Source organism: Zeus faber (assembly GCF_960531495.2).
Source record: "Zeus faber genome assembly, chromosome: 17".
Taxonomy (NCBI): domain Eukaryota; kingdom Metazoa; phylum Chordata; class Actinopteri; order Zeiformes; family Zeidae; genus Zeus; species Zeus faber.
In genome coordinates, this window is record NC_137204.1 from 28,524,291 (window position 1) to 28,542,592 (window position 18,302).

At 43.0% G+C, this 18,302-nt stretch overlaps 1 protein-coding gene across 1 annotated transcript in view; it reads right to left on the reverse strand.

Annotated features, from left to right (window-relative positions):
- Positions 1–12,673, reverse strand: part of epha5 (EPH receptor A5) — a gene marked incomplete at both ends in the record, with an annotated part of 97,153 nt that extends 84,480 nt beyond the window's left edge. The window contains 2 exons of the mRNA XM_080018306.1: positions 415–479; positions 12,574–12,673. Of these exons, the coding sequence (XP_079874432.1) occupies positions 415–479; positions 12,574–12,673 (165 nt within the window). The remainder of the gene's footprint in view (positions 1–414; positions 480–12,573) is intronic.
- Between the last annotated feature and the right edge of the window lie 5,629 nt (positions 12,674–18,302).

Genomic DNA, 18,302 nt, shown 5'->3' on the forward strand with positions numbered 1-18,302 from the left:
AAGAGCTGTTCAACATGTCACCGTAACTGCTGCCAAATATCCTGATAATTAATCTATTAATAATTTATACCAACGGGAATTCGCTTTGTACCATTTATACCATCCATAAATGTAATTTATACCATTTAAACCAACCATAATGTATACCATTTATAATTCAAACCATCAAATTATACCAATAGCGAGAACTAACAGTTGGGGAAAAAATATATATATATAACAAAAAAACACCTTTTCGAAAGAGCATGCCTTGAAGAAGACAATAAATAAAGAAAGAAAGAAAGAAATAAGGTAAAAGATTAAACACATCAAGTATTAAGCATATGTTACATCCAATGAATCCAATTAAAATCCAAATCCAATCCAAAGGCTACAGTCAGTGTTATTATCTTTCTTTAATCCTGCTTTACTCACCCCGTTGTTGGGGTAGGCCACCCAGCCCAGGTCGCCCATCACTGAGCGGGAATCCAGAAGGTTCACTGCCAAACACAACACAGCGATACTTTACATTAATGCATTAAAAAAAAAAAAAAAAAGGCTTTCATCAAAATAATACGTGTCAGTTGCTGACGCGACGTTGTTTGTCAGTAAATCCTCCGGTAAGAACACAGAACATCAGCATCACAGTCACGTCCAGGAAAAAAAAAAAAGGTTACATTTCAAGACAGTGGAACGGGGCCGGAAGTGGATCAAGTTGGGCTACGACTGAATGAACTCAGATGAGAGAAGGATTCACACAGAAAATGACAATACTGGTTCTTAAAGAGTTCTTTAAAAAGCTGTGTGGTTCCATTAAAAAACATGAAGAACCACCAAGAACTATGAGGAACCACCAAGAACCACCAAGAACCACCAAGAACCACCAAGAACCATGAGGAACCACCAAGAACCACCAAGAACCACCAAGAACCATGAGGAACCACCAAGAACCACCATGAACCCCTTAATTAAGTGGATGGTTTTAACGTTCTTTGGGGTGTTGAAATACATATGGGTTCAATGTGGATATAGGTTCTAGTAATGGCATGGTTGCCGGTTCGATACCCGCCTTGAGCAAGACACCAAACCCCGAACTGCTCAAGACTCTTTTTGGTGCATTTTTTTTAGAACGCCTCTTAAATAGATTTGCCGTAAGAGTTAGCGGACACCTGAAGTGCCCTGATATTTCTGTCTGTGTGAGATGGCAAGAGGTGTTTTTGGCACCGCAGGAAGCGTTTCATAGTTCTGAAAGCTTTTGGAGGAACCTTCCCTTTTTTTGTGTCCCCACTGCAGGAGCTCGGAATGATCGTAGCTCTTAGAACGCTGTTTTGGGAGACTTTAACTCTTAGTCCTGGGCAGGGACGAACCGGCACAAGCGGAAGCTTCAGTGACGTCAGTGCACGGTGATTGAAAAATAAACCCCAAAAAGACCCTAAAACAGATCAAAAATATATTGTTATTGTAGATGTATTTCATTTATTTTATTTTCCGACGTCAATTGAATGAAACAAAAACTCCGCATGCGCTGCCCCGATGAGAGCCTGTGCCTCACGGAAGTCAGAGCAAACTTTCAAATGAAGTCTTGTAGATCTTGTTTGAGTGAAGATTCAGAAACTGGACCGAGTATTTCTCGCCTCGAATTTGTTGCGGAAAGAGATTTTGGTGGAGCGATAAAGGTGAAATACGCAAAAGTTTACGGGGTATATTCAACGGAACCCCGAAGGTGAAGCCCAAAACCCATTGGCTGACGTCACTTCAGCGTTCCTACTACCAGTGTGAATGCAACCAGAGAAAAACCCTCCAAGGCATCTAGTTGTCGGGGGACCTCCCCAGTTCCTGGTTCCCCGCAGGGAGGCGCGAAAACGCCTACATTTGGCAGAACCAAATCTTGCGCGAATTTCTGACGAGTACCTCGATGTCATTCATTCCATGATATTTTGGGGGATGACTGTTGGTGCCTCTATAAAGATTTTCACACAAGAGAAATATCGGAGAACCAATCATTGGAAATGTGGATATTACCATCTAGTCAATGGTCTGTGAAGTTCAGAATACGGCATTACTTGACTGTAGTGCTCCATAAACACATAGACCTACCTATACCACAATATAGATATGGAACAGATATCCAGTGTCGTATCAGGATATCGATATCATAAGAAACCATTTTTTTCCTGGTGCATTTGCTATGAATTGACCTTGTGCTGAACAGGCCGTATGCAGTAAACAACTATCCCACCCTACCGATAACCACAGTTCCAAAGTTTTAAAGCCGTTCTACCATCTGTACTGTAGTACCAGCTCGTTGCTCACTCTGTGTTCCTGCGCTTTAATTACTGTAATTACTTTATTGCTCCAACTTCCCTTGCAGAAACAAAACAGTCACTCATGGTATATGATATACGGCAAAGGAGAGACAAAGATTGGCGATATCGATAGAAAGGGTCGCGATTCGAAACCGATCCAACACGATATTGATATAAAGATTTGCGATTGGATTTGATATCGATTGAATACGATATCGATACTTAAGGGTCAAGATTAGATTTGATATCAATAATGCAACCGGGCAACGGGCAACGACTCTTAATACAGAAACTCCCGAAAATCTCCTCACGAAGGTGAAAAAGCTTTGGTCTTTATTAAACTGTCAGCGGGGAAGCATGAGATCCACGGTGCGCTGAGTTCCTCTGCTTGGTTTGTATTGTAAGGTTGTATTTGATGAGGTATAGTTACAAAGAAAAAAATTGTGGGTGTCAGGCTTGAAATAATGTCAAACTTGAAACTGTGAAATAATGGCAAATTTTAACATTCACAGGGGAATTTCCAATTGAAAAGAATGCAAAAGTAATGCATATTTAAGGTGGTTGTATTGTGTAAAAAGTCCACGGTAATTCTTCAGTAAGACATCATATGTTTCCATCCAAATTGGAGGTGAACTTTGAAACTATATCAGAAATTAGTGAATGAATGTTTCAATGAATAACATGAGAATGAGGTGCATTTCCATCAGTTCCATCAGGAATTAACTGTTTACCCAAATCTTTACATTCAAGGTCAGAAAACAGCTATTTTGCAATAGGTAGAAGGTGCTACTTGTACTTGAGTAGTTGTAAAAATCGCTCGCTCTTGACTTTTACTTCTTTTATTGTATAGTTATTTTCTTATATAACACTAACACTATAGCACTTAGTCTCACTAACATGAATCTTTACGTTTGCTAGATAAAGCGTTTAAAGCGAGTCTGCGTTTACCTGCGTTTGCCATTTGCTCTGTTATCGCTCATTGATCAGGACCAACACAAAACTGGCCCCCCCCCCCCACACACACACACACACACACACATACACATACACATACACATACACATACACATACACATACACATACACATACACATACACATACACACACACACACACACACACAGACACACACACACACACACACACACACACACACACACACAGACACACACACACACACACACACACACACACACGTGTACACCAGCTGCTGTTGACAAAAAACCAAAGCAGTGCTCCAGGTAGAGAAGGAAGCAGGATAAGTCAGGCTGTAAAACAGGGCGTCCGCATGTCGACACAACACTAGCACTAAAATTATTACATAATCTTCTCATTGCAATTATTTGAGCTTTCAACATTGTTCTGAGTCCATAACCATGTGTTTTCATCCTAATTTGAGCGGCATTTCAAACCAAGAGCAGAAATGCCGCGACAGAGAAAACATATGAATTTGATATTTTCCCAAGACAAACTGTCATCGCAAACTGTTACGTTCTAATGTTTAATGTCAATCCACGGCTCTCCTTCGGAAAAGGTAGATATGCAGTTAGTACCGTCACCGGTGTTTTAGTTAATAATTTTCAAATACAGTAAATAATTGCAATGAACAATGTATTGTCCTATTATGAGTCTATAACAGTGTAACAACAGTGCATAAACAGTGCATAATTTAGGGCCATCATTTACCTCAACTGCAGAGGGTACCAGGCCTTTACTGGAAGCAGGCTTTTTTATAACTAATTTCTTCTGTTTAATAAGGTTTATTTTATCATATTTTAGTATGAATTTTCAATCAAACTTACATCTGGCCGTGCTATGCAAATACATGTATGGTGAAATGAATTTGCCCCAAGAAGCGATCTGCTATGTGGCAGTAGTAAATGGAGTAAATTAAATACATCTCAAATAAAAACACTGTTTTTATTTGATTTTTTTGACGGCGCCGCAGCTCTGATAAGTTTTTCCTCTGGTCTGTATTTAAGGCAGGCTTGTATTTGCTTGTGTAGACCACGCAACCGGCATTTATTAGAGGCATGGTTTTTATTTGACTACCGGTTTATATTTGAGGAAATACAGCATTAGCAGTGCAATAACAGTGTAAAAACAGTGTATTAACATTGTATTAACAGTGTAATAACAGACCAATTTTATTACAACATTTATAACGTTGGCCTAAAATACCCTCAAATACTGACAAAAACATACAACTGTATCCAGGCGACGATTTTGAAAGAAAAGAAAGACAATTAATCATCAATAGCGATTACTTGCATGACGATTAATCGTTAACAAAATCCTACAGGAGACCACGATGGAGGAGGGACAAAGTGCATGTCGGGTTGTCTCTCTCTCTCTGCAGAGAATGATAAAATATATCCTTAGGAGGCGATTGCACATCTAATTAGGCCATAAAGAGAGAGATAAGTGGTGCTGAACTACATCATACGGGATTTTGAATCTCTCTCTCCCTCCCTCCCTCCAGTGGGAATGATCGTCACATATGCCATTAAAAAGCCATCAAAACTGAATGGTTCTCTGGTCCTGTAAGACTCCGCGGATACCAGAAGAACACGGATGAGGAGCATGAAGAGCACGTAAACGAGGGGATTTTTTTCCCCCCTTCTTTTCTAAGCTACAATCAAAATAAAGGGTCTCTCTCTCTCTCTCTCTCTCGCTCCCCCCCTGCGGTGTTTCCTAAGCGGCTCTCACACATGCACCGCAACGCTGAAATTATCGGTCTGTGTGAACGCAAATGTCCAGGTGATTGTCCGGAGCATTCCCAGCGAGCGAGTGGGCGTGTCTCGTGTTGATGACGCCCCTACCATGCGACTGGTGAGGTTCTGGTTCTGGTCTCCTCTATATTCCCGTCCACTCTCCCGTTGATTTTGCGGATCACAATTACTGGTCAGTCGGAAGCCTCCTCCACCATCTTGGGTGGGTTGCAGAACAGCGCAACGTCATCGCGTCTCGTCCTGCCCCCTGCATGCTCCGCCCAGGCACCGCCCCTCGTCTAAACCAAACAGAGTATTTCCGGGTGGTGCGAACCAGCTGTCACGGACAATCTGCGGTTGTGCGCTGCATGTGTGAAAGGGCACGTCGTCCAGACCTGATGATCCCGATATTGTCCGGAGTTCACGTGTGAAAGTAGCTCCCGTCTCTTGTTCGGTTCGGTCTTTCACACATGGACTACGAACAATATCCGTATAATCAGGTCCGTTTACAGTGCCTGGAAATACTAGACAGAGACGTCATCCACACACGACACGCCCACTCGCTCGCTCGCTACGACCTCTCCGGACCGGCGTTTACGTTTTCCAATAGTTGCCGGTTTTTGTCCGGGAAAATCCGTCGAAGTGCGACATATTTAAATCCTCCCGGTCGTCATTTCCGGTGACAAAAAAAATTCCCACTAAGCGCAATTTGGATCAGTGCTGGGTGGATCATTTAGATTAAAAAAATTCCGCAGATCTGCTAATTTCCGCGCTCTGCAAGTGTCAACCGGAAGCCAATCAGTCTGAGCTTTCACCTCTGACCAATCACATTTGTCGATATAGAACTAAGCCCCGCCCCCCCCCCCCTCCCCCGTGGACAGGTTGTGCTTGTAAACACAGTAGACACACAGATGCAGCGTCTAGAGCTCTGAGGAGAAGCAGAAAGATGATGTGTCGTTGGGACACATACAGTACATCCATAGTTCGGTGTTTCCTTGGAAATTTCACCCCCGACCCAAAGCAGACGCTAAATATTCATTGTAAATATTCAATATGTCGAGGGGACGCCAACACACTTTATTATTTATTTAGACCTACTTGTCACATTTATTTTGTTCTTCTTTTGATCAAAATTGTATTTAAGTGAAATGTTAATTAAAGTGGCCGCACCTGTTATTTATTGTTCACAAACGGAAATTATTTGATTTCAAGTCGTAATATTTGTAAATTTTATTTATTTATTTTTAAAATGGCGTTTACTGACAGGACTTATTTTATTTTGAATATTCAATCAAAATAATACAGTATTATACATCTACATAATCTATTTAACCTTCTTATCAATTGTTTTTCAGCTCAATAAACACAGATAGTATTTGAGCGGAATCTCTCCAATTTGTCCTGGAAATTGAAATTTTCCAGAACACGTTGACCGGCACCAATTTGTTCCAACAGAAACTCTGCTCCGGACAATCACCTGCTCTGTGCACACACACCGCTCTATCAGACATTACACAGACTTTGTACGAGGGTGGTGGCTGGGTACAGTCTGGAAAAATGTTGAGTTCACACCTACAGCTCCTCAGCGTCATGTCCAGATCATTTCAGGTTTGCAGGGCCTGTGTGAAAGCAGCTCTAGTCTCTTGTTCAGTCTTGCTAAGACTCTTAGTCTCTCGCCAGTCTTTCTCAAAGTCTTTCCTAGTTTCTCTCACCCAGTCTCTATCAGTCTTTCTCCCAGTCTGCTCTGTCTCTCGTTCAAACTGATGTCGACAAATGAAAAGTAAGTCTCTCTCAGTCTCTCTCGCTATCCAAGGCTCCATCAGTTTGTCATTTTCGATGATGAGTAGCTCCCAGCCTCCACCAGTCTCCACCAGCCTCCACCAGTCTCCACCAGCCTCTACCAGCCTCTACCAGCCTCTACCAGCCTCTACCGGTCTCCATCAGCCTCCACCGGTCTCCATCAGCCTCCACCAGTCTCCACCAGCCTCCACCAGTCTCCACCAGTCTCCATCGGCCTCCACCAGTCTCCATCAGCCTCCACCAGTCTCCATCAGTCTCTCCATCAGTCTCTCCATCAGTCTCTGGCTCCATCACTCTCCAAGTCTCTCTCCCCATAAACATACGTATGTATGTTTATGATTATCATTCATCACGTTTCCCTTTCTCTGTAAAACTTGTTTTAAAACCATTGGCTCATGTTTAGGGAAGAAGATGAAAAGCTCCTGCGCCGTGCGACGACACCGTCACACCCTCCCGGGAACCAACGTCTGTTTTTCCATGACTCCACCAGGGCGGAGGGCGGCCCGTGCAGAGTGAAACGGAAGAATTTGATTCCACGGCCGTGAATGAGGGAGGTGACGTTGTGGCTCGTGAATTCCTTTCTCTGGGCCTGCTCAGTGGCACCACCCTCGGCAGGGGCACTGCTTTGTCCTCCTGTAGCTCTGGTGACTCCTTCGGTCCCGCCGGTCAAAAAATCTGCCCAAATTAGGGGCAACCTTGGTCTTCACAGTTTGATGTTTGATACCCCTAAAAGGTACACGGCTGTATCTTAGTGGCGAGTGTAGCGTGTGTTAGGGCTGTGAGATGTGACAATAACACACACACACACACACACACACACACACACACACACACACACACACACACACACACACACACACACACACACACACACACACACACACACACACACACACACACACACACACACACACACACACACACACACACAGCGTCACAGTTCAGCGTCAGAAGAATATGTGAAAAAATTAATAAATAATTTTTTGGGGTTTTTTATATGAAATAAAAGTGAATGGTCGGGAAAGGAGATACTGTATATTCTTTGTCCGCACCAAAGCCGCACAGCTTGAACAGGGCTAATACTTGGGCTGTTCAATGTTGAAATGATATTCGGATTTTAATAAAGTAAACAATAAAAACGTGCGGCCAGGTGGTCCGGCCCTCGGGTGCATGAACGAAAGGGCCGCATGGCCCGCTGCGAGCTCCGGCAGGAAACACTCACGCACCACACTGAAGCGGCAGCGTTTCCGTCACGGGGCTCCACCCGCCCCGGCAGTTTGCTATTCCGCCGTGATCGTCCGCGGCCGCACGTCAGTGAAAAGCCCCGCATCCGAAAATGTGCCAACCTCGGAAAGGGAGCCGGCGGCGCCAAAGCCATGGGAAAACGGAGGCACGTTGGACGGAGGGATGTGGAAGTGATCTCTTCGTTGGGTTTTCAACGGTTCAGAAGGGGCTTCCGGAAACACAACCGGGAACAACATCATCGGAGCTCCTTCCTCTCACACCGCATTTCAAACACCCGGCGCTCAGGGTGCACTTCTCCCTTTTACTCTTTGGCGCCGGGGGAGGTTTCCTTCGGCAACGGCTCTTGTCACAAGCTGTGTTCTGACCTCCCAAGTGGACCAATCAAGTGGACATAGTGAAATATATCATGTTTTTCGGGGTCACCACGCTGCTTGCTCCGGCTGGGGCTCGGGGTGACCGTGGCGTCATGGACCATATATATGGACACGGGCGCGGGATCCCTTCTGCGCTTTCCATTCCTCAGCGTTTTGGTGAAAACAGCCGGTTCCCCTCGTTATCTGTTTCCAGTAGATAAGCAAGCGCGATAAGCAAGCGCTCCACGTTTGTTCCGGGCGGAGGGGCGCGCGCCACCGTGTTGCCGCGGCAACGCGTCCGTTATCGTGGTGAACTCGAGCGCTCGGCTCTGAAATTCCAGCATACGTGGCTGTTCCCTCGCACGCTCCCAAGTGGAGGCTGGATTTTTCAGAATTGCGACTTGAGCGGAACGCAGCATGAGCTGTTCAACACGCAGGTGGAAGGAGCCTTACTTTGATGTATTCCTTTAGTATTTTTCACCTCACCACATTTAAAATATGTGTATTTTTTTTTCCACCTCATTACATTTCCAATATCGACACTTTTTGAATCAAATAACTTTCAAATATCTATACATTACTCCATTACATCTAAAGAATCCGATTTTGGTTTTTACCTCATTACATTTTAAATATGTGTATTTTACCTCATTACATTTCCAATATCCATATATATTTTTTATCTAATACAATTTTTATATCTATACTTTACTCCATCACATTTAAAATATATGTTGTTTTTCTACCTCATTACATTTCCAATATCTACATTTGTTTAATCCAAATTCAAATATCTATACCTTTCACTCCATAGATTTCACTGAATTAAGTTTTCAACTGTTCAGAATGGGCTTCCGAAAAGAAATTGCAACAAAAAAATGTAAGAGAAAAAACATGCATCTGCAAATCAATGCATCTGGGGTCTCCTCCCCATTCATTTACATGGGGGACAAAATGGCAGACCAACGTGCAGCGTTTTCCCTGACAAACACGTTAACATGTCGACGGCCGAGACGCCGGAGCTTCAACCCAAACAGAAAACCAGACCGATGAGTCGGAGCAGAAACTAAAAACATGGTGTAACAGCGACTACATTGTGGGTTTTTTCCCCTAAAAATAATAATTGATATTATGGACTTCTCGTGTGGCCAGTCGGTTATGTGTATCCTGGTTGTTAGCTTTGGTTTGTAATCAGTGGTAGAAAGTAACTAAGTACTTTGTTACTGTACAGAAGTACATCTTTCCTGTATTTATACATTTTACTCCATTACAATTCAATTATCTATATTTTTGGACTCTACTACATGTTACATATCTATACTTTTTATCCTACTGCATTTCTAACAGTCACATTACTTAAGTTTCATTTTTAATCAGGATTTATAGTAAATGATAAATATCAAACTCCAGATCAATCAAACTGCTCATCGATGATTTATTAGTTCCACATCTTCTTAAATGACTCCACTCCATTTTTCACCACAACTTTTACTTTCAACACTTGAAAAAATGTAACAGCAAGTTCTTACACAAACGTATAACGTCAACGTGGTACTTTCATTTTCGACCAGGGTATTTTCATGTCAGGTTATGTATTCATGTATTTGTACTAATTCCCTATTTGATGAAAGGGCTCCGGGAGGAGGCTCCGTGGGGAATCTGCACTCCTGCTGTATGATTGGCTGTTTGTGTCACATGTTTGAAGTGACGTATTTACGGAGGTTTACGACAGCAGTCAAACTTTGGTCATTTTAGGGGTGACTGTTTTCCTTGAATTACATTTTCAATAAGTTACGTTTCCATGAATCACAAAAAACGTTGTGGTATTCCTGTGAGTAATTTATATATCAGGGCTACTATTTTTCCGACGCCTCGCTGGATTTTGAAGGCATCACCCAGCCGTAAATGACAGTGGATTTGACTCAACATGGTCACGATTTTCGTGGATTACTGTTTTTTTGTATTTTTCACGAATGCGGCAAATGAATAGGACTAAAGAGATAAATTATCAATGGAACGGATCCACAGACATCTACCAGGTGAAAAGGTAGATAAATAAACATGTCAACACATAGGTACTCTACAACCACTACAGTGCCACATAGTGTACACCGCATACTGGACACGGTCCAATGTACATTCTGAATCAGAATCTTTACATTTATAGTAAACAGTTTGATGATGTCATAAAGCGTCTCACTCTAAATCTCATCTTGTTCATTTTGTTTACGAGCAGTGGCGTGTCGGTCAAACAGGACCAGCTGAATACTTTGGGTCAAAGTTAATCTGTTTTTCACTAATCTCTGCTCTGTATGTGGATCGATTTCGATGAAACTTAAACCACAAGCTGCTTATGACATACCGGTTTAAACGACACCTCGACAGTGTTCGTAGCTTCTGTCATCGCTGCGTTCCAGATACTTTTAGCCGGGTCCTACATGTTTTGGCATGAAAAACATTGGACCACGTCTGCGATATCGATCAAATTTGGTCCCACAAATTTCTGCTCCGTATGTGGATAAATTTTGATGAAACGTAAACCACAGGATGTTTGTGACGTGCCGGTTAAAAACAAGACGTGAAACCCTGTTCGTAGCATCTGTCGCTCTCCAGTTTCAAATCGCTTTAGATTTCAAAATTCAGAGAATTTTCCCAGAACAATATCAATAGGTTTGATATTGTAATTGATATTTATTGTAACAATAATAATGATAATGATAAAAATAATACTAATAATAATAATATGGACTACAACAATAATTATAAAAAAATAATAATAATAATGATAACAATTATAATAGTAACAATAATAATCGCAATTAGTTGCCGCAATTGCACAAATGGCAATAATGGGATCAATTGAAGACAGTACAATTATTTATTATTAATGCCCTGCGCATTAATATTGTGATGATGTCACAAAGCTCCTCTACTTCCTCCGCTTATTCAGAAAAACGTCGTGTTATTTCACTGACTCCTCCTACCGATATGGTCCGATGTTCATCAAACTTGGACCACAGCGTGTCTGGACCTTCCCGAATGAAATTCCGTAGTTTCTTGTCCGTGGGATCCACGGTTCCCGAGCACCAGGCACTTTCAGCGGGAGAATGGCCAGAAGAAGAACAAAAACCTCAACAAAAACAACGGGGCTCCAACGCTTCACGCTGGAGCCCTCATAATCGGTTGTCGATATCGATAAAGATGGCAGGTGACGCGTGTATTTACTTGAGGGTTTTCGTCGCTGTCTAATAGCCCCCCAACACCAGAGGTGGTCAATGGGTGGTCCGGGGACCCCCGGGGTCGGGTCCAACTTTTCACTTCCGTTTCACCCTCGGGACGTCAGAGCGCGTCCGTTCACGATGTTTGGACAGGAAGCCAGATTCAACCATAAACACATCGACCTCAGATTTGAGGATCCGCCAGAGAAACCAGGTCTGATCCGGTCACCGGGTCCGCCGACGAACAACGGCTCCTGCACCAACGGAGCGTCCGTGCTGCGAGGGGCTGGTTTGAACAATGGGATTGAAAACAGTGCGTTGGATGCGGGACGCAGCCACTGTTGTCAGCTCAACTCGGAATTATGTGGAAGGTTAAACATTCACAGTGTTCTGGAAGTTGTGCGCGGAAATATTATTTCCTGTAACGTGTTGTTGTTTTTTTTGTCAAGTGGTGTTGGCTTGAAAGGCGTTCATAAATAAAAGTTATTGTTATTATTGTTATTATTATTATTATTATTAAATAGGTAAATACAAACAATTCTAAAATGCATTTATTATTATAAATAATATTACATACTGTGATAAATACTATTATCACTCGCATAATAATAATAATGGTATATTTTGTTATATATATTTGAACCTCTTTCATCCAGCCTGATGTTTATTTCAGGAAGCTGCAGCGCAGCACCTGAGACAATGGAGCCTCAACGACTTGTTCCGTTTCTGATCATTAACAACAAATTCATGTTTCAAGTGGCTGTGCGTGTGCGTGTGCGTGTGCGCGACCCCAGTTTGCAGTGACTGTCAGCGCCCCCCGCCCCCGCCCCCCGTACCCCCCAAAAAAACCCACGTCCCGTCGGTGGCCGCGTCCCGATGAGTCCCGCGACCAACAGGGGCTGCGGGCTCCGGACCCGGGGGCGCCGCCCGCACGGGGAACAGGTGTCGCGCGTGTTCTTACCTTGATTTGCGGGGATGCCCGACGCTGCGGGGAGCGCGAGACTCCAGATCCACGTCCACGTCCACGCGACGAGCCGCGCGCAACTCCACGCGGATCTCATGGTTTAAATCCCCCAAAAAAGACGAAAAGACAAAACCTGCGGGACCCGCGCGTCGGACGGTCGGGTCGGGGGTCGGGGGTCGGGGGCCTCCGGTCGGCGCGCGCGGCGGGGATCGATCAGGGAAGCGCGCGTGGGATCAGCGCCCGATCGGCTCGGTCGGGGGCGCGTGCGGTGCGGGTGGGAGCCGAGCGCGCGGCGTGGTCGTCGTCTGGCGCGCGAGGGGCGGGGCCAGGCGCACCGCGCGCACCGCGACGCGCGCCAATCGCGCGGCTCCGCCACAGGTGAGAAGCGGGCGCGGAGCGGGTGCTGCCCTGACGAGGCTCAGAAAGTCTTTCAAAAATACATTTCAAAAAGATGATACACCACAAACAATATTTTAAAACGTGGTTTTTATACAGTCTGATGTCTTTGATATGATACTTGAATAATATATTTTCAATTTTTTTCACAAGACATATCTTGAAATGTATTCTTTTCATCATAATATCGATTTTGTGTTTCTGTAATTGTTTTCAATGTATATTTTAAAATATATCAAGTATTTTTCTCAATATTTTACCTTTACCTTTCATATACGATGTTTGTTCTACTTTTTATAACACATATTTTCTTATATGTACAATACTCACTGGCCGTTCCAGAAAGGTTATTCCCTTAATTTCCCGGGAACTATGTGTTAAAGGGGCTTGTTGTCCTCCCGTCCTCCCAGTGATTCTCCGGCTGGAAGTGCCTGGTGCGCAAATCGATTGTATTCGGGTTAGTCCAGACACGCTGCGGTCCAAGTTTGATGAACAGCAAATGAACATCGGACCATATGTGTAGGAGGAGTTAATAAAAAAAATGTTTTTTTTGAATGAGCGGAAGGAACCGGAAGTAGCGGCGCAGAGCGCTTTGTGACATCATCATCCAATTTGATGTACTATGTGAAGGGCATGACTCTGCAGGAGCTTTCACCGCAGGACACGTCGGTGTGTTAGGGATGCAACGGTAGGCGATGTGCTTTCGAACCATTGGCACGCCCCCTACGGTTCAATACGCACACGTCAACACTTATTTCGGTATCACGGCGGAAGTCCAGTGGACGCGTTGGTGCAGGGTCCGGGCGGAGCCGGGCAGGGTCCGGGCGGAGCCGCGCAGGGTCCGGGCGGAGCTGCGCAGGGTCCGGGCGGAGCCGCGCAGCATTTCTCTATTTTTGCGAGAGGTCAATTTTTTTTCAACAGCGTGCGGCTAAGCAGCCTTTTCAATAGAAACAGGAGATAAAACCACAGAGAAATGTTTTTGTAAAGAGTACGATCAGTCAAGGAGTCCAGTGGGAAAAGAACCCCCTGGGATGGGCGTGGCCCTCTTTATTACCAGCTTCTCTTCAGACGCTCGCACCACGTCGTTCATGAACGATCCGGTTCTTTTGAGCAGTTCTTTTGTAGAATGAAGGGACCGAGTCTCGCTGGGTGATAAGTTTCTTTTTGTTGTCAACTGTTTCACCCTCCATGTAAGAGATATCCTAAGCCCCTCCCTCGCCGGGAGGGGCTTATTTTACTGTTATCATTTATGTGTGAAAATACTGTTTCTGTCTGTTCTGCACAAAAACATCTAACTATAGTACTGCTTTAATTTATTTATTATTGTGAAACATTTTTAAAATATTATCTATATAAATAAATAAATAATAAACAGAAATTAATATTTGAATTATCCACTTATCCTGGACACCTCCCCTGCAATCTCCAAAAGATGAAATTATGCAAATTACAACAATCACCAATGAACTTTAACCCCCGTCATACACACAGTGCTTCACTAGTTTTTATACTATACTATACTATAAAAACAGTTAAAAACACCATTTAACTTACTCTTTTTTCTTAAATATAAATATACCGAAACTGTACCATTAGCGTGGCTCGAAACCATGAGCCCACTGTACCGTTGCATCCGTATTGGTGTGGATTGGCTGCTCGGCTCAGGATCTGCAGGGGTGTGTTTACAAAAGGTGTGTGTTTACAAAAGTTGTGTGTTAACAAAAGGTGTGTGTTTACAAAAGGTGTGTGTTAACTACAGTTGTGTGTTTACACAAGTTGTGTGTTTATAAAAGCTGTGTGTTTACACAAGTTGTGTGTTTATAAAAGCTGTGTGTTTACACAAGTTGTGTGTTTATAAAAGCTGTGTGTTTACACAAGTTGTGTGTTTATAAAAGGTGTGTGTTTACGAAAGGTGTTTGTGAAAACGCTCCAAAAGCGTTTGTTTCTGGCTCCGACAAGAGAGGAAGTGATGCTGCATTCCATGGGAACTCGGAAAACTGTATTACCCCCAGTTTGAGTAAGTGAACATAATATGTGTTTTCCAGTTTATGTTGTGTAGTAGTATGTTTTATTAGCCCCCCCCCCCCCCCCCCCCCGTTTTTTGGCTGGTTTTCATAATGGTGAAATTGCTGCGACTAACCTGGACCCTGTGCATCGCTGCCTGCAGATTTATTTTCTTTTTAATTTTGTTCTTCAATTGTGAAACAGTGTATGCCACACAAAAATATCGTGTTAGTAGTAATAGCAGAAATTATTGGGGAAAAAATGAAAGGAATAATTAATCAGAAAACAGGGTCTCCGTTTTTTCCCCAATTTGACGCAGCAGCAAATTAAATGGATCTCAGTGGGAAGTGACAGAGCGGACCCATCAGCTGTGGTTCCCAGTCTGCCCTCTCCTGTCAGTGGGGAGGGTGGGAGGGTGTGGGGGAGGTCACACACACACACACACACACACACACACACACACACACACACACACACGTGCATGGCTCACCACAGGGGGGCAGCTATTAGAGTCGATAGGTTAACCATGCCATGACAGCAAGAGCCCTGTGGCTACGGAAGTATCTCTCTCTCCCTCTCTCCACCTCTCTTTTCCTCCCTCTGTCTCTCCATGTAACCCGGTGTAACCGACACGATGCCAAATGTAAATGTCAACAGAACCTGAGACAGAAAAAAAAATAAATCGAGTGTGCGCATTGGAGGGTCAGACAAAGACGAAGACAAAACTGAAGTAATTGATTTTGGAGCCAGGGAAGAACGACTTCAAGTCAGCGCTCAGCTTCAGTAATGTTAAAAAGCACAAACCAAGCCAGAAATCTTGGCGTAGTCATGGACTTGGAGCTAAATTTCGACAGCCATATTGAAACAATTACCAAGTCAGCCTGCTATCACCTTAAGAACGTATGGATTAAAGGACTTATGTCTCAACAGAATTTGTAAAAACGTGTCCATGCATTCATCTTCAGTAGACTAGACGACTGTAACGCTGTCTTTACAGGTCTCCCTAAAAGACGGATCAGACAGCAGATTGAGAACGCTGCTGCTCCCGTCCTCACTAAGACCAAGAAAGTGCATCATGTCGCTCCAGTACTCAGAGCTTTACACTGGCTTCCTGTCCGTCAAATAATTGATTTCAAAATAAGACTGTTGGTTTGTAAAGCGCTGAATGGTTGAGGGCCAAAATACATTTCTGATTTTCTCCCACGTTACGAAGCATCCAGAGCTCTCAGGTCGTCTGGGACAGCTCTGCTTTCTGTCCCCTGAGTCAAAACTGAAGATGGAGAAGCAGCGTTGCGTTTTTATGCTCCACATATCTGGAACAAACTCCCAGGAAACTGCAGGTCTGCGGCAACGCTTAACCTCTTTTAAACAAAGTTGAAGACTTTTCTGTTTGCCGCTGCCTTTTACAAAACCAAATATAAATTTCTTGCACTGCACTGTCACGTTTATGACCTGATTTTATGTATTCTATGTATTCTGTTTCTTAACTTTATTATGTGTTCTTTCCTTTTACAACATGTTTCATTTGCACTTTGTCTTGATGCTTCTAAGGTTTTATTTAAAGCACTTTTAATTGCCTTGTTGTTGAAATGTGAAATCTCGTGGCTTTGTGTGCACTGTATTAATTGTTGACAAAGCAAAGATCTCCAGACCCATTCCCTGGGGCTAGAATATCGCCATGACAAGGTAAAAACCGGTATTCAGGGATTAGGTGAAATAGTTGTTATAACGGCTTCGGCCTATCTTAACAGCGATTTCAGACAAGTGAAACTTCTCCGGACCGGTTCTCCGGGGCTAGGATACAACCTTGACAAAGTAAAACGCTATTCTGGGAATAGGCAAAGAAAGGATCCCCAGAGCGATTCTTTGGGGCTAGTATATCGCCTTGATGCGGAAAACCGCTATTCTGGGAATAGGCAAAGTAGTTTTTAACAAAGAAAAGATCTCCACCGGTTCTCTGGGGCTAGGGTAGAGCCCTGACAAGGTAAAACGCTATTCAGGGAATACGCGAGGAAAAGATCTCCAGACCTGTTCTACGGGGTTAGGATATCGCCTTGACAAGGTTAAACACAATTTGGGGAATAGGCAAAATAATTGTTAACAAAGAGTAAAACACTGTTTCTTTGATACATTTCTTGCACTGCACTATAACTTTTATCCATTCATGTGACAAAGAAAGATTCTTCATTCTTCAGTATCCTTTTTTTTTTAACTTTATGCATTTTATGTCATTTTATTATTTATTTCTTTGCACTTTGTCTTAATGCTTTTGATGTTTTATGTAAAGCTAAACATCAAATTATTACTGCTATTCCTATTGCTACTAACTGCTACTCCTACTACTCCCACTTCTACTCCTATTGCTACTATGCTACTCTTACAGATAGTGCAACTATTACTACTACTGCTACTACTACTGCTACATCTGTCGCCACTGCTACTTCTACATCTTCTAGTACCACTATTACTACTACTACTACTACTACTACTACTTTTACAACTACTAATACTAATAATACCGCTACTGCTACCATCATTGCTACCATTACTACTACTGCTACTACTACAGTTAGTGCTATCTCTGTTGCTACTGCTACTGTACTTCTATGCTACTTCTACATCTATTACTATTTCTACTACTGCTGCTACTGTTACTGCTACCAATGCTACTGCTACCATCCTTTCTACCATTACTGCTACTTATACCACTTGACCACTTGAAGTACTGGATTGAGATCAATTACATCAGGGTATGGGATAAAATTATCGTCATGGTAAAGAAGTGTGACTTCCTGGAAGGGCCCAGGTCCACCCCCTGTGGTACACCCCATCAGCTCACTGCACCCAGTGTGATGGAAGGTTTTTTCTATGGGGATGCACATTCCTTTGCTCCTGTTGTGGAACTGTTTCCCCAAACTTTTAGGGGAGAAATGTTGACCTTAAATAACACACAAATGCAATATGGAACTGGATAGAAGTATCCACCGCGCCAAAAAAGACGGCAATTATGAGAGGGAAGTAAATACTGACAAAAAGGCATGTTTACAGACATTTATTGGATAGATATAGAAACTGTCAATTATCTTCTCAGCTTTTAAACTTATTTATGACAAGTGTAAAATGAGTTTATTACAGTTTATTACAGCTTATCACAGTTTATTACAGCTTATCACAGTTTATTACAGTTTATTACAATTTATCACAGATTATTACAGTTTATTACAGCTTATCACAGTTTTTTACAATTCATTACAACTTATCACAGTATTTTACAGCTTATCACAGCTTATTACAGTTACTTATCACAGTGAACTGCAGGTACAGGA